This window comes from Rousettus aegyptiacus, unplaced genomic scaffold (genome assembly GCF_014176215.1).
Source record: "Rousettus aegyptiacus isolate mRouAeg1 unplaced genomic scaffold, mRouAeg1.p scaffold_m13_p_10, whole genome shotgun sequence".
Lineage (NCBI taxonomy): Eukaryota > Metazoa > Chordata > Mammalia > Chiroptera > Pteropodidae > Rousettus > Rousettus aegyptiacus.
In genome coordinates this window covers 40,646,054-40,664,131 of record NW_023416285.1, presented here as the reverse complement: position 1 = coordinate 40,664,131, position 18,078 = coordinate 40,646,054, and the positions used below count along the sequence as shown (strand labels likewise).

The 18,078-nt window shown below is 36.0% G+C and overlaps 1 protein-coding gene across 1 annotated transcript; it reads left to right on the top strand.

Annotated features, from left to right (window-relative positions):
• The first annotated feature begins 1,876 nt into the window (after nt 1-1,876).
• Nucleotides 1,877-12,460, top strand: MEPE (matrix extracellular phosphoglycoprotein). The gene is made up of 4 exons (XM_016161019.2): nt 1,877-1,938; nt 6,793-6,846; nt 7,796-7,888; nt 10,265-12,460. Exons 1-4 carry the CDS (start codon nt 1,885-1,887, stop codon nt 11,735-11,737), a joined length of 1,674 nt encoding a protein of 557 aa, XP_016016505.2. The 5' UTR covers nt 1,877-1,884; the 3' UTR covers nt 11,738-12,460.
• Nucleotides 12,461-18,078: the final 5,618 nt, after the last annotated feature.

Genomic DNA, 18,078 nt, shown 5'->3' with positions numbered 1-18,078 from the left:
GTTTGTGCTAGTGCTAAGTGAGCCAATGCTGATTGGCCATTGGGAACTCTAACAAACTTTAAATTTCAGCAAAATGCCCAGAAACTGCTAATCCTGCGGAAGAAGCCAGGTATTCTGAAGATAAAAGATACAAGGTAATTTATCTTTCTTGATGATTTTAATAACAAATAGCTTTATAATGTAATTGTTTACATTTTCAGGATACATGCCATCCAAGTAGGAGACTGCTTTTGAAAATAAATGCCAATTGAAAGTGTTCTCTCCTGAATACAACTGTGTAATATTTAGTGCTTTGTTTTATAAAATAAAAAATGTGTTACTAAGGTCTAGAAATTATCAACTAAAATTGATGACTTGGTAACAATTTATTCTTTGATTTGACTCTCAGCATTATTAAGATCCACAATATCTCAAAGACTAATTTTACTTTATACCTTTACTTATAAACAGAATAAGGATAATGTAAACATATTCATACTTTCTAACCTCATCCGTGCTATATAACACCTGTGCTGATATTTCTCAGCGTTAAGTCACCTAATAAATGACTTATATTGTCCTGATCTCTAAAATGTTTGGGTGGATAAATTATGGTTAGAATTAGGGTTCTTAAAATTGTATTGGTTTAAAAGAGAATAGCTTAGAATTTTAGAATATATTTAATAATTATATTTATTTCTACAAATAAAACATTACCTTGAAATGTTTAAAGATTGCAACAGTATTTAGATTATTTCTTCCATTAAAGGTGTTTTTCCCCAAGTAATCTCAAAGAGTGGTATAAATTTTTTTATCCTCATCTTGGTTGCTGTCTGTGTGGCAGTTAAGTACAATACTGTTTACCAAAACCAACAGATTAGTAATACAAGGTTATGTTGACATTTTTTTCAATCTAATGGCCCCTTAAGTGAGGTCATCCAATCCTTTAGTATATTTACCAAAGGATATACATGTATCTTTATACATAGCTACAAATGTTAATGTTTTAAACATAATTTTGTTGAGACCAATATAAAATATAATTTGCCCTTCAATCAACTACATACAGATTTTTCTGTAATAAGATAAAAGAATAGAAACATTCCAGGTGGCAAAGCATCTTGATTAAGAACACTGGCTCTCTACCTTCTTTGCCTGGTTACTGATCCCAGTTCTGCTCCTTAATACCTGGGAATTCTGGGGCAAGTTATGTGATTTGCTGTGTCTATTTCCCATACTATAAAACAGGAATAGTAATGCCTCCTGACTCATAGGGTTGATATGAGTCTCAAATGAATATGTGTAAAATTTTTAGAACAGTGCTTGGCTCATTTTAGAATTCAATAGATGTTAGCTATTAATATATTGCATAAATTGTTTTACTCTTCAGTCGTGGATGGCTACAAGTTCAGATATATTGCCAATGAATATGAGAAAATATATTGAGGCATCGGCCTGGTAGCAGACAAGATTACATTCCTCACAGTGCATTCTGCTACCCTGGCAACTCATTTAAAGAATATGTTATGAGCTGCTATAATAACTTAATGTTATTACAAATTATATAAATAATTAAATTAAATGGTCTTTCTTTAAAGACAAAAGGGAAAAGTTTGGGCTGACAGTAGAGCAAATAAATATGTCTATAAAATTTATTTCCAACTGATTTCATTGTTTTAATAATATTGGACAATTTTTATTTTCACATTGGAATAATGAGACATATGAAAGCACTTACATTAAAGTATCCATGCTTGAGTATAAACAAATTTATTTAAATAAAAGGATTACTGGGGGAAAGATGTTTGTATATACGTTTGTGTTTTATTTATTTTTATGGCCGCAGTCATCGTTGGCAATGCTTTAGGGTAAAATATTATTGTCTTTTTACAGAGATTCTCAAAGATGCAAATTATCTGCTTGGGACTGCTCCTTTTCAGTCTGACCTGGGCAGCACCAGTAAGCATTTACAAATTCAGTTATGCATCATATAATCTCTTGCTCTCCTTCTCTATTTTTCTTTTAAGTAATGTCTTTTCAAATTAGTTGCACTTACATAGTTCAATTATAATAAAATATCAAGCTAAAAGCAAGCATCCAGCATATGATACCAATGCCTCCACCAAGGAGGCCTTCAATAAACATGTGCTAAATTACAAGTTACCAACACATTGCCTTTTAAGAAATGCCAAAAAGAATACTTTTGAGAAAACCAAGAGCCAGTCACAATGTTTTAAACAGCTAATGCTAATGAGTAAATGCTCAGAGATCCAAATTATAAAATGTCAAAAAACTTTTCGATATTTTACTAAAATCTGGAAAAAAATGGACTTGAATTGTCTAAGGCTAACCGACTAGATGCTGTAAATACATGGTAGCACAAAGGGTCTAGACCTTTCCTATAATTCTTGTAACATCTCAACACTGTGAGATGCTGGTAATGATTTTTCTCTTCAATAGCGAGGCTGAAGATGGGATGAAGTGCCTCCAAGCTTAAGCCAAATCAAGCTCCAAGCTCCTTTTGTATCTTTTCTCCCTTCTGATTCACCCGGATGAGTACTCAGGATGTGACTAAATTGTCTTGTGAAAATGCTGAATGTTACCGATATTTTCTGCAATGCAGACATAGTGTCAGTTAGATAATGTCTGGAAAGCATTCGAACTTCTCAGAGTAACTTTTTCAGTTGGAAAACCATGGGAACGAGTGATCATTCTGTTTCCAAAAGTACTTAAATATAGGTTATGAACAAGTGGGTGACCAATTGGGTAACCCACGGACAAGCATTGACCATACCATCCGGTAAGGATGGCAGAGGTTGAGGAAAGCATGTCCCCTCTCAGCTCACAGCCTCTAACAGTCCTGTGGGGGCCATGCTGCTTAAAATAGACATCTGCCAGGTCCAATCCACATGGCTTATTTCAACCAGGGCCACAGAGGGATGTGCTTATTAGGCATGATGGGGTTGAGTGGGTCTTAGTGACTCAGCTCCATCCCACCAGCCTAGTAGGTATGTGTCTATTTTCAGCAACACATTCCAATAGCTAGAGTGGCACTCTCTGAGCATTTTCCAGTAAATGCACTATGTCAACATCAATCCAGTGACCACTGGTCAAAAGCAGGTGCCAATATTTCTCCTTAGATGGAGACACTGCCATCTCCATTACAGGGCCACGTTCAAGCATGGAAGAACTGCCAAGCAGGTGCGGGGTTGGCGGGAAGAAGGGAGAGGTGCATATTTCAAATGAATGAGGCATGGCAAAGGCATGAAGACAAAATTTGAATTATGAATGGCTAAATGTGATGTTTTCTCCCAGATAAATAGATTCCATTTGAGCAGTTATCTAATTATTTAATAATTGATGGGTGGTATCAGAAATCAGTATATATTGAGTTACTTACATATGTTTTGAAATTATAATCCAAATTCAAACTGTAGGGCAGGAAAAAGTTTTTCTCAATCCTCTTTGGGTCCCTGGCTGGTCTGAAAATTAAACTGACAAAGACACATTAACAGGAGAAAAGCATACAAGCGTTATTGAATTTTTACATGTACATGAGAGACTTGACAAGTGAATGAGGACTTGAAGAAGTGACCAGAGCAAGAAGGTTTTATGCCTTTTAGACAAAGAAACAATATATTTGTGAAGAGTTGACACTACAAAAGGTTTGGGTTAGGGGTGCTCCAGCTAGGGGTAGGTAGTCCTTATCCCTTAACTAGGAAGACTAGAGTTAGTTTAACAAGATTTGTTTGCAGATACCTCTGGTGTGGTCTCTGGGCTGATGAGAGACTTTCTCCAGTAAAAAGATAATTTATTTCCTGCCTTTGTGCAGAAAAGGGAGAACTTTTTCCGTGTTTACCATTTTTTAATTGGTTTCAGCTCAAAATAATTTTTTATGTTAAAGAGGTGTATTTTGGGGTGACATTCTGGTTTCCTTCAAAAACAAAATTTAAAAATCGAAGAAAATAAAAGATGATTATTAGGTCATGTGATTTAATTAATATTCATCAATATGCAATTAGACTATAAAGCTTTTGTTCTAAGTTACTTTCTTGTAAGCTCATGATTTATTATTGTGAGCTATATTAAGATACCCTATACTATCAAGTATGTTTTTAATACATTCACGTGTGTATGTCCTGTAAGAAGATGTTAAACACCCCAAACTGTCATTTCTTTTTTTTTCAATATCTACCCTTCTTATTTATATGTTTTATTTTTCCTATAGCCCCTTTCGAGATATATTTTTACTATTTTGATATATTTGAGAAATGATGCAATGATCTAAATTTACATGTACAAAATCGTATAAAAACCAACATTAAAAAGGTAATAAAAGATAAAATTATAAAATATACCTAAAGTTATTTAATATAAACTTCAGGAACATTTCCTCTTATTATTAAATGTTTTTTTTTCATATATCAGACCATTTAAAAATTTATTATTTTAACCCTGGAACTTTGAGACAGAGGATTTAGGTTAAAATATCTTCTTTACTGCTACTACTGCTACCAGGTATGTAAGTGTAGGCAATTCTTTTTCTTCTGCTGTCTGACTCACAGGTGTTATTATGGGAATCAGATGAGATTTTTTAAATTGAAAGCGATTTACAAACTGTAAAGTGCTATAGAAATATAAGGTATCATTTACAAACTGTTTTATACAAATTTGTACTTTTATATTTATGAGTAAGATTTGTACCTTTATTTCTATAATAAAGAGATTTCTAGGAATAGAAGTATTGAGTAAAAGATAATATGTACTTCTTCTATAGATATTGCCATATTTTCCTCCCCAAATGCTAGACATCTTGACATTCTCACTACCAATATGTATTATACTACACTTTTCTCTATATCCACATCCAATGAATATAAAGTTATATTTCATTATTTCTTTAATGTGTATTTCTGTCTTTTAAAAATTGAGTTATAATTGACATTCAATATTACATTAGTATCAGATATACAAAATAGTGATTTAGTACTTTTATACATTACAAAATGATCACCATGATAAGTCTAGTTACCATCTGTCACCATACAAAGTTATTACAATATTATTAACTATATTCTCTAGGGTGTACCTTATACCTCCGTGACTTATTTATTTTATAACTTGAAATTTGTTTCTCTTAATCTCCACTTATTTTGCCCATCCCTGTACCTGCTTCCCCTCTGGCAAACACCTGTTTGTTCTCTGTATCTGTGATTGAGAAACGATTTTTATTTCTAGAATGGAATGGAATAGTAGGCAGATCTGCTTTGGAGTCCAGCCAATAGAGTACTTTTACTAAAGTTTTGGGTTTATTTCTAAGATGGTTTCATCAGCAGGGTCCAGTCAAGAAAACAAAATTCATGACAGAGAATTTGGAGAATGGCTATAAAGTATGGGACAGACAGAAAGAGCAAATCAAGAGTGTTGAGGCAGTGGGAAGACTGAGGCCAAGGCCATGCCTCAGGTTGGAGGAGCCAGGAAAGAGTGGAGGTCCCTATGCCCTGAGAGAGGTGGTGGCAGCAGCAAGAACTAGGACAACAAAGGAGATGCATCCAGTCCTAGGGACGCAGCCCCAAACTGAGAGAGCAGGGAAGGACACACCTTGGCTTCTTTTTCCTTTTACCCTCAGGTCCCATCTCTCATCTGCCAAACCCAGACTGGAGCCAGATGGCAAAGGAGCTCAGGAAATGTCGTTTGTCAAGTAGTCCCAGAGAGAGCAGAAGTACGATGTCTGAAAGCAAGCAGGATCATTGCTCCTATCTTATTGCAAGGAAATACAGAACTATAAAATTTGTTCAGGCAGAATACTCTCTAGCTGGAGATGGTCTTTTTATTTAATCTTTCCCTTAAGATTGTCTCTCTCTTATACAGTTGATACCACCACATATGCCTATTTCCACTTTAGTTTTCAAACATGAACCAGTCATACCCACTGGTTCCTCTTGCCACATATAAGATAACCCAGGAGTTTTAAAAATAAATATGGGGGGGGAGGGAATACTGAGAATAAAAAAGTTGTTATATCTGTTGCTTCCATGACAAGTTTGCTTCAGGATGCTTAGGTCCTCTTCTGCATGCTCTCCTGTGACATCAAAATTTTAGTCCGAAAGCCTGGAACAAGTTGCCTAGGTCTATTTCTTTTTAGTGTCTGGCCTTTCTCTATTGTAATAACTACCTCTTGGCCCCTTAAATCCTCAAGATACTTTGACACTTTCATGTCAGATCAAGAGAAAACATTCGTCCCAATCTGCAGGCCACCCCATTTTTCTTTTCCTGAAAGAGCTATTTGTCCAGGTGACTGGCAGCAATAAAGTTATATCCTTAGGTGTAGTCCTTCCTTTTTTGTGCAGGGATATGGTTTTATCCTTGCTGCATCAGCAGTATCAAATCTTAATTCATATAGCAACTACCAAACTTTATAATTGACACACATACAGTCCACATCGCTGAATTCTGATTTTGGTTTACTGATACTAAATGAATCCCAGGGTGCTGGTGAAAACTTCTTTTTCGGTAGATACCAATGACACCCAAGCATTTTCACCTGGAGTGCCATTGCTCCCCAACCTGGCAGTTCTCCTGTGCTTAAACGTGGTTGTGTAATGGCGATAACCCTGTCTCTGTCTGGCACCCTCTTGTAATACCAAAACAAATATTAATGTACTGAGTGTGTCTATCTTCTTTTAGTCAGAATGATTTTCCACATTGAATAGTATAACCCAGCGAGAGAAAAATAAATGAAATACTTATTGTTTGAAGAAGTGAATGAAAGAATGAATGCTTTGTGAAGTTTTATTTTTTGTTTCCTTTCAGACATTTCAACCACAGACTGAGAAAACTAAGCAAGACTGTGTGGAAGAGCAGAGGGTAAACAGAATTATTCTTCTCAAATAAATCTGTTTCAACTCTGTAAAGGAAATAGTCTGTAAGAGGAAATTTTTAACTGTCAAAATGTTCCTGTGTACTTAGAATGGAAATGTAAAATTGCACAATATAATTTTAACACTTTGATTTCATACAATGTGTGATAGAAAAGAGAAAAGCATTCTAAATGAAAATTTCTCTTAAACATGACTTCTTCCTTCACAGGGATAAGTGATGAAAATTTCTGGGATATTGTTAGCAAACAACATTTTTCAACATGTGTGCATGAGAAAAAAGCAGTAAATGAGGAAGAAAACAAAGGAAAGAGAGTTTGCACTTCTTAAAGGGGAATTCTGTTCACCTGGAGTTAGTTTTCCATATGCATTCATAAAGTTAAATAAGTTCTCTCAGTTTTTCATGTCACCAAATTGCAGCTTACTTCTGCCTGCCATGGTTTCTTCTGGCAGTCTCAGAAAATTCTGTTCTAAGAACTAACAATCTTCTGTTCTGTCTCAACTGAAAATTACAAAGGCAAAAAGTGCAAATTTAAGAGCCTGCATGTTCATGCTTTGAGTTTTGTCAATTTGACATCAGACATGCATACCGTAAAATTTGCCTTTCTTCTAATCCCCTTATCCCCTCCCACCTAAAAATTTTCAAGTGTTCCATTTCCACTGAAATTTGGTAATCGAATTGCTATACCCTGGGGTAGAGATTGCTGATAGTCGTCTTTAGAGACAACAGAGATAAATAGAAAAGAAAGAAACAGGCTGCTACCTTCAGGGGCTGGCTGACACACGCCCTTCTGTGGTCATAGGAAGAGCTATCATTTGTCAGATGCAGAATTAGACTTCACTTGAGTTTAAAAATATCTTATCCTATCAAAAAGAGAGCCAGAAAACTTCTCAGTAAGAGAAAAACCATCTTAATATAATGTTGTGTTTTTTTGCAGATAACATATAAAGGTCACCATGAGAAACATGGGTCTTATATTTTTAAGTATGTTTACACGTCATCTGGGAGGAAAAATCAAACTAACATAAAGGTAACCTGAATGTTTGAGTGATGATCCTTATAACAAACCAAACTCTAGACTAACGCTAGAGAAAACTATGGGGGAGCTTGCTCTGGTGTTTCTGTCTGTGGCTGGTGCCTTTGTCCTTTCCCACAGCCAGGCTCCTCAAGGGTCTCTGGTATGGAACTCTGTATTCCAGAGTCTTCCTGACACGGGTGGGCTACCCCATGCCCTGGCCCCAATCCTGCCCAGCTTCAGGACCTGCCGTGGCAGGTGTGGTACTGATGGACCTTGATCCCATGATTTTTTCGTGTTGTTGCTTCTGTTTAATGTTTGGTCTTTTATAAGGGGGTTCTCTGGACACATTATAGCATACGCTCTAATGGTGAGGATTAGGAAGCTATTAGAAATCATTTTGGCCAGAGTGACACATTTTAGTGTCCCTTAAATTCATTCCACAAATGACTCCATCTGTTTTAGAATGCTCAGAAGAGAAAGAATAAGGGCCTTGTCACTGAAATGGAACAATAATTCTTTTCACTCAGTCCTTTTTTGCAGATTCATTGACCAAAGAGCTGGAAACAACTTCAAATGCCATCAGCAAAAAAGGACTATTTTCTTTTTCCAAATCTGGCTTCGTTTCCCATGAAAGTACTAGTTTTCCTTCAGAATGTTGTTTTGTTCTGCTCAGTATTCTTTAGATGTATCTCTAAGACTAACTGCGTTTTCAACTTACTCGTAACAAATATGTATTGAGCTCTTCCTATTGTGCAAGATACTACGGGAGATAAAATGCTTGAGAAAACTTAATTCTTTCTCTTTGGGATCTTAGAAAAGAAACAAATGACACTTACAAAAATCATTATAACCCAATACAGAACGTGCAAAGTGCTATGTGAGTAGTAAGCAAAAAATCATACTTTAGAGCTTGAAGTAGAAAAAGATTAGTTCCTAGTCTTGTGTCCGGGGTAAGTTACATAATGAAAGTAATTGAGCTGGTCTTGGAGGATGAGTAGGATTTGAGCAAACAAGTAGGCGGGAGAGACTATTCTCTATGAAAAGAATGATGTGAGAGAAGGCATAAGGAAAGAAAGTAGAGCAGAGGAAAGCTGAAGCCAGCTGATATCTAGACCATCACATCATCAATAATATATTCAGAAATCATTTAACATAAGCAAGTGAAAAAATAATGAACCATCAAATACCACAATTTAAAAGTCATTTTATGTTTTCAATTATGAAAGAATCCTATTTGGTCTTCAGTGAAATGTGCACAATTAATCAGTATACATGCTGTTGTTTTTAGAGCAATAAAAGCACCAAATATAGAGCAAAACTTTCCACTTTAGATTAGAGAGGAAAAAAAATCAAGAAGTGATTATAATTTATTGATTTTCTTATGCATCTGCTTAATTAAAAAGGATATATTAGCAAGGAGCAAATGAACTTGATTTCAAAGGACAATATAAATGTCCATGCAAAACTTTCCAAGATTTAATGTCTTAAAATAAGTCAAATATTTAAAATACTTTTCATTTAGAAATAACTCACTATGAAGTTTTTTCTACTATATTTTTTCATAGCAAAATCTCACTTATTTTCAGAATATACCTGCCAAATAAAAGACTAGTGAACAAAAATGTCACAAATAAATCATTTCAAATTATATCTTAAAAATACTATACATCGGAACTTTTGTATATTAGCTAGCTTCATAAAAATAGCATTTCCATAAACCATTTTTATCTTGAGATTCAAGTGTGAGTTTACTCAACAAGTTTCCTACTTTTTCCTACATTAATAAGATACATTTATAAAAGCAGAACAGTACTATAGCTGGGAATGAGAGAGAGAGAGAGAGAGAGAGAGAGAGAGAGAGAGAGAGAGAGAGAGAGAGAGAGAATGAATGAGTGGGAGAATGGAAGAGAAAATACTTATTTTAAAAATGTGAACTCTCTGCTACTTGCAACTATTCACTAGTCACAAGGTGAGGACGACACTCTATTCTCCTTCAAAATCAGGCCCTAATCTACAAGTCCAAATTTATTCCTTATTCTCTTCTTTAAGTTTTCTCCACTCCAAACTTAGAGTTTTATTCATATTATCTTTCAAATATTTTGTTTCCAAATATTTGAATATGTGACTTATTCTTAAAACATTCTCACCATTTCTTTTCCATATATCTGATTTTACCCATTCTTCAAGCCTTGCTCATTCTTCTTGTTGCATGAAAACTGCTTTGGTCATTTCAGAATTATCTCTACCAGCAAAGTTCTACTGAGTTGATAGACTCTTTTTATTAAGTATCTGGGAGACTATAGATAGATAGAGATAGATTCTAAGAATTATTAAATTAAAAAAAATGGAACATAAAATAATCACTTTATGTTAACAATTATACTTTAGCAGGGAGAAAAAAACAATGACAATATTGCTCTTCAACATTCTGTCAAGAGGAGAGATCAAGAGTCAGCACCTAAAGAAAACATTGCCCAGGAAAAAGAGAAAGATTTGTCCCTTCTTGGAGTCAATAAAAATAATCGAAGCAGTAAATCTCAAAATATTTTTGAAAATAGACAGACAATGAATGAAGACTTCAGTACTAGTAACAAAGAAAATGCCCACAATCACCTAAAGATGTCCATTTATCCCAGATCTACTGGGAATAATGGAGCTGAGGATGGACATAAGGTTATCAGCAAACTACATGACCAAGAAGAATACAGTGCAGCTCTCACCAGAAATAATATGCAACATATAATGGAGCCAGGAGCTGTGCTTGAACTCTTGGGGGAAGAAAACAAAGAGATCAAATTCAAGAAAGTTCTAAGCAAAACCCCAACAAGTGTGAGCTATGCCAACGCCCCTTCAAAAGGTAAGAAGAATCATCAAAGAGATCCACAAGCACAGAAGATTCCAGTAAAAAGCAAAAGCACTCACCAAATCCAACACAACACTGACTATCTAAAACATCTCTCAAAAGTCAAAAAAATCCCCAGTGATTTTGAAGGCAGTGGTTACCCAGATCTTCAAGAGAGGGGGGACAACAATATGTCTCCTTTCAGTGGAGATGGACAACCTTTTAAGGACATTTCTGGTAAAGGAGAAGTCATTGATCCTGACCAAAAAGGTGCAGATATTAAAACAGAATTTTCTGGTCCAAGTGAAGCTGAGACTGTTAAACCAGAGGCCGGAGGGCCAGGTTATAACGACATCCCAGAGAAAGAAGAAAATGGCAGAAATACCATCGGGACTAGGGATGAAACAGAACAAGAGGCAAATACTGCTGGCGTGAGCCTAGTGGAGGGCAGCAACGACATCATAGGCAGCACCGATTTTAAGGAACTCCCTGGAAAAGAAGGAAACAGAGTGGACGCCGGCAGCCAAAATGCTCACCAAGGGAAAGTAGAGGTTCGTTACCCTCATGTACCCTCAAAAGAGAGAAAAAAAGAAGGCAGTAGCGATGTTGCCGAAAGTACTAATTATAATGAAATTCCGAAAAATGGCAAAGGGAGTGGCAGAAAAGGTACAGAATATTCTAATAGGAATCAAGTAACCTCAAATGAAAAAGAGAGATTTCCTAGTAAGGGCAAAAGTCAGGGTCAGCCTATTTCTTCTCATGGTCTTGATAATGAAATTAAAAATGGAATAGGTTCCCACAGTGGTCCCAATAACGAGGGGACTATAACGGCGCACAGCAGAAAACATTATCATGTACCCCATAGACGAAATAACTCTATGTGGAATAAGGGTATGCCACAAAAGAAAGGCTCTTGGGGTTACAGAAAATCCCATTCCAACAGGTTTAGGCCCCTTAAAAAGCATGACAGTAGTGAATCATCTGACAGTGGCAGTTCAAGTGAGAGTGATGGTAACTAGTCCACGAGAAGTTTTCAGCAGAATCAATGTTGGAATACCCAGTCATCTGTGATTCGATGGTGAAGGAGAGCCATCTGATAGCAGACAAGGTGCAGGAGGACAGAGCGGGGAATTAAGTGAGCCAAACCCAGCCTCCTGGGGAGAACTGTTGCTCTTTTAATGGTCAGAGTATGAGATTCTATTCCAAGTTGTGATGCTTTTTTAAGAAAATAAAAATTCATTAAGGATTTATGAAATAAATAACATTTGAATAGGTGTCATTTAATCTTTGAATGTCACAAAAGCCTTTCTTTGCTATTGCTCTGTAGGCATGAAAGTAAACAGTATGTCTCATGTAGTAATTTGTAATAAATGATCTCTAAGAAAGGCTGTTGTCTGTGGCACTTCATTTCAAAGGCAACAAGATTAGTTCTGCCTTTGGCAAAGGCAGCGCTATGAAGTTAGTCCACTGAACAAAGCTTGAGTAAAGCATTCCGTCATCTCACTCTGCTTAAGCCGGCATTTCTTTTTTCCTCTGACCTCCCTCTGCTCTCACGAAGATATCCTGCTTCATAGCCCTCTGTGTGTTTTCCTCTGTTGCACATTTATAACTTCTTATAGGGCAAATTTTATTTCCTGAAACAAATCTCCATATTATTACTTTTCTTAATTATACCTCCTTCCAGACAAAGAGTAAGAACATCTGAAATAAATGCAAAGTGAACCTGAAAAGAAGGATTATGTTTTTCCCGTAATTTAATCTCCATCTTCTAGGTATAACAGAAATCTGTATCAATGGATACTGATCATATAACCTAATAAATTAGCCACCACCAGACTTTCAGAAAAATCTATTCCCAGTACTTTGCTATTTTTATAAAAGACAATTTGGCACGTGCACACGCACGTGCATGCATGCACACACAGAAAATTGGAGGCAATTAATGAAGTAAAGAAAATTATACCTGAATTTAAATTGCAGATAAATAAATTGAAATCAGCCTGTTACTTATGTCTCAGATTATATCAGACTTATATATGTCAAGGGTCTGATCACATGAAAAACATTTGGCATTTTAAAGGCAAAAAAAAAAAAAAAAAGAGCTGCTAAAGAAAAGGAATGTTTTCTTTGGGTAATTACAGGCAAGACCAACCAAAGGCTATCTGTCCTCATCTGCTGTCTAGTGGAGAAACTACGCTTCAACACTCTGATCGGATTTTGTTTCCTCTCTCCAAGCTTGAGTGTTCATGCATATTTATTCAAACTTTATTCATTTGTTTAAGTGAAACATGATGTTTTGACATCCGCAATGCATTACTCTGGGATGCAGACCCAAAGGGATGAGTCCAAAATGGAGGGACTAGAGATCTGGGAGCACGGCCTTCAGGCAGTGGGCCTGTGTTTTAACCAAACCCACGTGTCAGCCATCAAGCAGCACTGGCTTCACTTACAAACAAACAAACAAACAAACAAACATTTCTAAAATAGGGCAGAACATTTCAGCCTTGCAAAGCTGTTTTATATGCTGTGATTCAAGTGGGCATAGTCTGCCACCTTGTGCCCAAAAAGAAAAGATCCCTCCAGGCTCCTGCATTCATTTCCAGGCCCTCTGTTCCCTCTAACCTCTCCCTCTTAGATTTCTCTGTAAATACATACCTTGATTTTGTAGCCCTAATAAATCTGTTCTTGACAACTTCAGCTAGTTGGGGCAAGATATCTGATTCTGTTTGGCATAATGTTCAGCTCAATTGAAAAACACTAACTGGATGACCACATTTTACAAAATTCTATGGGGATCAAAACAAGAAGAGAAGAGATGCTCCTGGCCCTTATTAAGATGATTCTTTAGTCAAGGAGAAAAGTATACAAAAGGTACAAGGCAGACTGTAGTAAGCTCAATAATAGAAATATAAATAAAGTGATTATAGTTTTGAGGAAAAAGATGAACCCTAGCTGAAGGAAAGAGTAAAGATATAATAAAATTTATTTTCCTTAAGGTATTACACATTCAGAGGAGCTGTAGACAGTAAGTTCCAAAAAGCAAATGAGGGCTTGACTGTGGATGACCTTAAATGATACTGTACGTATTTTCAAGCCTGAGAAAGATCACTCCAACCACAGCATAGGGAAGTGGTGGTGGGTGAGAAGGGATGGAGGGAGGTGGAAGGCAGAAAATTAGCAGTAAGGACACCCAAAGGGCTATTGATATAATCTAGAAGAAACATGTCATTTTCCCTCACTTAGCCTTTAGGACCTGCCTTAAACTAAGTGGGCACTCAAGATTGCATTAACTTTAAAGATACTAAGATGCTTCTCCCAAAGCCCACATTTCAAAACCAGCTTCTAATAAAGTAAACTCTGCTAGTTAAAATATTGGTACCTGGAATTAGGTGTTAAAATATAGCATTAGATGACCTTAAAGGAAAAGGAAAAGAAATTGATGGATCTGTATGAAAATCACGGAAAGGGAACTTGGGAGCAGAAGAGGAAGAGCAGGTAATAAAGGCTTAGAAAAAAACTTCTGAAGAAATCTTGAAAGAAAGAACAACAAAACTCCAATACGATCTTAAGGCCAGAAACCTAGATGAGAAAAAAAAAGAAAAAATGATGAGTGGATTCACACAACATCTGTAAGAAAATCAACATGAACGTACATGGTTTAGACTTTAGGTAATAAAGACAGAGCTGCAAAGAGACTCTGTCTTATTAAATGACCGACACACTATGGGGTTCATGGGGTTAGTGTAGAATAGAATACATCATTCCTATTTAGAAATATGATTATTACTACATTTGAACTTTAAGTAGATTGCTATTATTGTTAGATTAATAGAGTAGTAATAGAATTTAAACAATTTTAAATTAACAATTTTTATTTAAAACAATCAAAAAAGCTCTGAAAGATCTCACAGAGGCAAAGAATAAAAGAAAATGGCTAATGAAAACAAGACTGTAACACCAGATAGAGGAACAATTAAACTATAACAGTAACAAAAATAATTTTATGATTATAAATTAAAATATTTCTATGAATTAGTCTTTTCTGAAAACATATAAATCTTGACAAATCTTAAAACCTGAATAAATCACTAACCTTGAAAGAAACTGGAAAATGTTATCGAAAAATTATCCCTTGAAAAATCCTCAGGATATAGAGGACAATATGGTAATGGCCAGAGGGCAGCGGGCTTGGGGGACAGGGAAAAAGGGGTGAAGGGTTAAAACAAATTAGTAGTTGATAGAGGGTCATGGGGATGGGGAGCAAGGCATAGGGAATGCAGTCAGCACTAATGTAATGGCTAGGTGGAGAGCCAGAGGATAAAAAGAGCAATCAAGTGGATCATTTTATAAACTATATAAATATCTAGCCAATGTATTGTATACTTGAAACAAATAGTAAAAATAATAAAATAACATTTAAAAATATCCTCAGGACCAAATGGGTTTACTAGTGTGTTCTTTCATAATTTCAACAAATAGATAATTGGCATGATAACATGAATTGTGCACTGTTTTAGAAATAGTGAAAAAGATGGAACATTGCCCATCTTATTTTATGAAGCTAATATGACTTTGATAGCAAACCCTCAAAAAATAGAACAAAATAAGGAAACCTAATACCAACATCCCATATGAACATAAATTGGAAAAATCCAAGAAAATGTAATTGCAAAAATACCTTTAAGGATTCATTCAGTTATGACAAAAAGAATTTATTCCAAAAGTACGAAAGCAGTTTAATGTTATAAAATCTAGTCCTATAATATATCACATCAGTAACTCCACTCCCATCAAAAAAAGATAATGTCATTCATTCAACAAATATTTGAGTTCAGGTCAGTTCAATTGAGACCGGTTGACTTTCTAGTATATGCCAGATACTATCATAGGTGCTGAGGCTGCCTTTGTGGAGCTTACAGGCTAATAAGAGAAAGATAGCCGGTATATAAACAAAAAGAAAAGATTGAGTATATTGGATGGTGATAAATGTTGTAGAGAATATAAAACAAGGAAGGGTATAGAAATTGCCATTTTAAATAGGATGATTAGAGAAGGCTGTACTGAGGTGACATTCAAACAGAACCCTGAGGAAGATGAGGGAGCTAGCTAGCTATGTGAATATGAAGGAGAGAAGCATTCCAGGCAGAATTAACGGCAAGTGTAAAAGGCCTGAGGCAGCATCATACCTGGTGCACTGAGGACAGAAGGGAAGCTAACGTGGTTTGAATGAATGTGCAAGGAGGAGCGACAGATCCAACCAAGTCCAAGGAGTGGAAGCAAAGGAGAGAGAACCTTGTAGACTACGGAGTGAAGTAGAAATCCAGTGAAAGGCTATGAGCAAAAAGTGATGGCCTAACTTATCTTAAAAGGATAGCTCTTGTTACCGTGGTGGAGAACAGAATGTAGACTAGCAACAGAGGAAGCAGAGTAAGGTCTAGATGCTGCTATAATACTCCATATGAGCAAGATGTCAAGCAGTGGTCAGATTCCATGTGTGTGATGAAGCATGAGCTGAGACGATTTATCGATTTGGGTATGAGGGTTTAAAAGAATGGAAAGAGACACAAACAACTAAGTTTTTGGACTGAGAAATTTGAAGGATGCTATATGGCATTCTCAAATATTCAAATTTCTGTTTTCTGATTTTTCAAATGATTAGTAAACAAGGAATACCACGAAGTGGTATACTCTAAACGTGATAAAGAATGTAGTGGTGAAATACCAGTAGCATTCAGAATTAATTTTAAGAAACAAATAAAAGTTTATAATGAAGAAAAACTGGAAAAACATTAAATATCCTTTAATAGTAGATTGAACAAATCGTGGTAGCATTGTATAAAAAATTTTAAAATAATTTAAAATATTTGGTAATGTATTGCAATGACTATTAATACACTAAGATACCAGACAGAATATAAATCTGATTCCAGTTTTCTTAAAATGTATGTAAGCATGTTTATAAAAAGGACTAGAAGGGAAAATGTGATGCATCTGAGTGATTTTTTCCTTTACATTTTTCTATATTCTTCCTAAATTTGTATACCACATTTTTTTTTTATTTTATGATCAGAAAACTATAAAGATATTTTGAAAAAGAAATACAATGCAAACTGATTCAAGGCTTACTCTCACATGCTTTCATTAAGGAATAGATTAACGAACAAGAATCAACCGAAATAATGAAACCTCTTCACGTACTAAAAAATACATGATCCTTGTAAGACCATGTGTTAGAGAGTCAGGTAGAAACTTGTTTCCATTGGTAGCAGAGAGGCTTAGAAGGGGCCGGTCCCAGGGAGGCTTTAACTGCCATGTGTTCCACCTTCACAGATCCCTCCAGTCTCCTGCTCCTTGTCATAAAACATGCTGGTTCAACTAATGGTCTTTCTAGGGAAGGGGCTTATTCCTTTCAATATGTCAGGTCTCTGTGAGGACAGAGTTCCAACACCAAACGGGTCACAAAGGCTGACTCCAGGAGAGAACGTCACAAATTTATGGATTATTGCTTACAAATTCTACTAACTGAGAATTATACTAACAGGAGACACTCTTCCAGAACATAAACCTTTGGGAAACATAAGGCAGCAAACATATCTCAGATCGGCCCATTGTGACCTTTGCTCCTTTTGCACTTTCAACTCTTGCTCCTTTGGTTCCTTCTTTGTTTCCTTGTCACACTGTCTGTTCTCTCTTTCACAGAGACCGACGTTGCAGTCATATCCTGTTAGATGACTGATTTGTAGGTGGCCTGATGGCTTACCACAGCTCTACAGCCACCACTTCATTTCCACATAGTGGCCAACCAGGGAAGCCACACCTGCACACTGATGACAAATACTGTTTCACAAGAGCTTGTCTAAAGGTCCATGTTTGAAGAGTGTTTTGTATGTTCACTTTAAATAGTTATTTTCATTACTTGTTGATAGAGATAATCCATGAAGACATGCTACCTCTTTATCACAGACTGAAAGCATGTCAACATGCCAGGTTAACACAGGCAGATCCGGCCCTAGATCCAGAAGACACCCAGTAGACTGATCTGAGCATTAATGGGAAGATGCTCATGCCAGTGATTTCAGACTGTGGTTTGTATTAAAATAATTTGAGGAACCTGTTAAAAATGAAGATCTCTGGGCCCCATTCATGGCCTTATACCACAGATATTACTTAGTCTATCTACTCACTAAGACAGTGTTTCCGAGATTGACTCCAAACCACCTGCATCAGAATCATCTCTTCGCTCAAAATACAGCTTGCTTTCTTCGCATAATCCCTCTAGGGTGTCAGCATCTAAAGAAATACTCATTTTTCTTAAATTCTTTCACGAAATTTCACTGCTTTGATTTACTGTCTTTTTTAG

Excerpts from the sequence above, each read along its gene's own strand:
- MEPE (XM_016161019.2), top strand. The coding sequence starts at position 1,885 with ATGCAAATTATCTGCTTGGGACTGCTCCTTTTCAGTCTGACCTGGGCA. Across the intron at positions 6,847-7,795 it reads ACTGTGTGGAAGAGCAGAGG|ATAACATATAAAGGTCACCA; the intron begins GTAAACAGAATT and ends GTTTTTTTGCAG. Across the intron at positions 7,889-10,264 it reads AAAATCAAACTAACATAAAG|CAGGGAGAAAAAAACAATGA; the intron begins GTAACCTGAATG and ends ATTATACTTTAG.